Raw genomic sequence first — 3,799 nt, forward strand, 5'->3', positions numbered from 1 at the left:
AAACCTAAAGATAATCAGTCATGCAAACCCAGAGCTTAAACCGTGGAGCGGGATAAGTTTGTATTGTAATTTCGAATGCTGTGCAATACGATAATTAAATTTTTCTAAACATTGACATTTTACTGTTTTGAAAAAATGATTGCAACACAGACCCAAAATTTTTGAGTAAATCAATTCCAAAATGCAGAATCTAAATAACGTTCATAACAAGATTCTGTGGTTAAAAACGGAGCGAAAGGACGTTTGGGGAGAGAGGAATGCCGCTTAATGAATTTTGAAGTTTGAGATAAACACGGATACAGGAAGGGATTCTCTGTTTATATTTCAAAATTTTTCACTTTGGCAAAACCAACAGGAAAATAATAATTATAATATGTGTATATGGTAAAATGTCCAATTCGTTAACAAATTGAAGAGATAATATCATATGCACTATTAATTAAAGACATTCAATGATTGTCGACATTCAGTGGATAATATAACACAGTAACATGAGTGGTACTTTAATTAAACTAATTAATTAATATAAAAACCTTAATTTTTATTCTCTTTCTATACAAAAAAAAATATCTTATAAATCAATAATAATGGAATTTAAATAAACTCAAAGAAAAGCAAGAAGAAAGAAAGTAAATAAATAGCGACTTAAGTCTTTCAACGAATAGAAATCTGTTTACAATCAAGCATGTTCAAGATAGAAATTATTGAGCCGAATTATAGAAATAGATATTGTAACTCAATCTTATATATGTTAGAAACAGGATTTCAATAAATCCGAAGCGGAATATTCGGAAGATAATAAGCAAAAGTGATATAACATACCAAAAATAATATCCGAAAGATAGAATATGTCAAAGATACAAACGATTTTTCGTACGATAAGATTTATACGAGTTTTGCAAATACTTTAATTAGTCTATTTTATTTTATAAAAAAAAGATTTACATTATTAAATTAATATAATTACTGATAATCGATTATTAATTTTTAATTAGGAATGTACAAATATATTATTAGATGTTTAAATTGATTAAATTTGCCCACTCACGCTAAAACTAGTGTCAGACAGGCCGACGTGATCTAATCCAGTGCAACTTTCCTCAACTTCAACTATATTATCACAATATGCGTCTACAATATAAGACTCATAAATTTCATCATTAGTGACATGGGACGGAAAAAATAAAAATTACTGCTATGCATAATTATTTTACTTTAAATTATTAAAAATTAAAATAATATAAAAGTTATTAACTTTACCTGCTACATTCGTAATATTTTTTTGGATTATAATTTGCATTAAGTTAATTAAACCTAAGTAGTCTATCAAAACTAATGTTCTTATGAATATCAATACACAAAATTATATATTTTTTATTAATTTAAGTGCAATGTTATTTATCATTGAGTTCATAAGAAATTATTTAAGTTGTTTTTTTAAAGAATGAATACTTTCTATAATTTTAACTTAAGCTAATAAATTACAATTAAATAAAATAAAATAAAAAAATCCTTTACAATAACTTAATATTAATTTACTTTCTATACCGTTTTAAATACAGTTCTTTATATCTGAATTTAAATAAATCGATAAGCTATACTATAAAGAATGATAATTAAAAACTAACTGTCGTTCAATAATAATTAATGATTTTAAATTACTAAATTACAATACTAATTATCTCTTTAATTATTTAGGTGTTGTTTTACTAATGCTTGAGTTACTAAATCAAATGAAATTAAATCTAATTAATATTTAATAATTATTTAACTAACTCTTATTTTTAAATTCTACTTGGGACTTATTATTTAATTAATTTTAAATGTAATTTAACAGTTTTCAATTGAACTAATTTATTTCTATTTATTATTAAAATAATTAGTAAACATAAAATTTAAAATTTTTTTTTATGCGCTTAATTATAATATAATTATTATTATATTTAAATTGAAATTATCATATTAAAAGTTAAGAGCATTAGATTAATTCTTAAACAAAAAATAATAGGTAATTAGACATTTTTAATTAGACTAAATTCTTCTCTGCCGTTGTGAGGAGGCGCACTAATATCCCCTTATGATTCTAGGGTTGTTTCTTCTCTGCTCCATTTCTCTTGAATTCGCATGCTTTTCACGTTGGGTAGGGGTAGAGTTCTTCTTCGCCTCTGTCGGATCGGAAGGCACGACAGTTCGCCGTTCTTCCTGTTGGATCGGAAGTAGCGACGGCCAGCCATCTTTCTCCCTTTTCGCGCTGCTTCGGCCGAAACCCATAAATCCGCCGAACTCATAAATCTGGATTTGCGGAAAAAAGAGGAGGCAGAGTATTTATTTCGAAGTGAGATCTAATATGTTCTCAAATACCGTAGCATAAATTTTGCTCAAAGACTGCATAAATCCTGTATCCAAACAGTCCTTCTTATTGCCGAAATGGGAGAATCTCCTGTGCTCATTATACCTGACGTTCTATTCCGGATCCTCTGGGCTCTAACCTTATTGAGTTTTCCCCACAAAATCGCCGGAATTCGGTAAGGATTTATCGATACAGAGTCTTCTTGGCTTTCTTTTGACACTGTTCATCGAGTGGTTGGCTCGACGTCTCCCATGCATATACAAAAAAATTGGGTTAAGTTGTAGCACATAAATTATGGGAATGCCTTTATTTTATAAAAATTCAAATTTGAATTCATTTCCTGAACGTTACCATAAAGTTATCAACCTGACATCAGCCATCTACCTTTCTCCTCCGGCCTTGGGGCTAACAATGGCGGTGTTGAAGTTATCAAGGTTTATTCAGCCTTAATTGTAAGTTAAGGGTATTATTTGATAACTTTGTCTGGAAAATTTATACTCAATTCTCTTAGGTCAACCATCGATTACTCTATTCCAAGATGGGTTGATGATTTTTGCCGGAATATCTTTGGCGTCTGATTTTAGAGGGTAAATGACTTATTATTCTGCTGTTCAGAAATTTCTGGTGAATCAGTTAAAAGAAAATGACTTCATTTTGCCGCCTGGATTTGCCGGTTAAACATATTATCACCAATGTTTCTAATGCTAGTTAAAAGCACTCAAATTGTATATGTTCATCTTTCCTCTGAAAACAATCCTGGACCTTCATTTTTTTCTGAATTCTGTACGTGTTATCAATGTTTCTGATCACTTGGATTTGCAGGAAGGACGTAGGCCTGCCTCAAAAACTTGTATGCCGGAATACTGTACAAGGGCGTCATTTACTGGCAGATGATAATGGTATGAATACTGCCATCCTGTTTTACATGATATGCCCATATGGAATGGAAATCTATGTTCGTAAAAATAAAACTTGCGGCCCAACATTTTTATGGGGAAAACTTTATAAAGTGGGAGATTTACATACATACCACCTTATACTACTCTATTTACATATTTAACACCTAAAATTTTAATATTACATACATATCCCCTGCTTTGTTTTGATCTTTCTATTTGCTGCTGAGCAGTCATTATTGTTACTATTTTCTTTCCTAGGATGATGGTAAAATGGCAAGTGCCTTATTACTTTTTCAGAAATTTCATGGAACAACTTATGGTGTATTTATGCTCTTTAAGTTGAAATTAGTTTGTGCTTCTTAAGCTTATGTTTTAAATATGAGCATCTATAGCCTTTGGTTTCCATGACCATTTACTTATGCTTTTATAAATACATTTAGCTCATAACCTTGCAGGTTATGTTTGTACTGCTCTTTCAGTTTACCCATGGACTTGTTGCTGTCCAGAAACAGCAGAAAGGTTTTCCTGCCAGTGAGATTTTTCTTGCACA

At 30.0% G+C, this 3,799-nt stretch overlaps 1 protein-coding gene across 1 annotated transcript; it reads left to right on the plus strand.

Moving 5' to 3' along the window:
• Window positions 1-2,122: 2,122 nt before the first annotated feature.
• Window positions 2,123-3,797, plus strand: LOC110091995. Its single transcript, XM_020816330.2, has 3 exons — window positions 2,123-2,525; window positions 3,173-3,249; window positions 3,705-3,797. Exons 1-3 carry the CDS (start codon window positions 2,428-2,430, stop codon window positions 3,782-3,784), a joined length of 255 nt encoding a protein of 84 aa, XP_020671989.1. The 5' UTR covers window positions 2,123-2,427; the 3' UTR covers window positions 3,785-3,797.
• The last annotated feature ends 2 nt before the right edge of the window (window positions 3,798-3,799 follow it).

This window comes from Dendrobium catenatum, unplaced genomic scaffold, assembly GCF_001605985.2.
Source record: "Dendrobium catenatum unplaced genomic scaffold, ASM160598v2 original_scaffold_274754, whole genome shotgun sequence".
Taxonomy (NCBI): Eukaryota; Viridiplantae; Streptophyta; class Magnoliopsida; order Asparagales; family Orchidaceae; genus Dendrobium; species Dendrobium catenatum.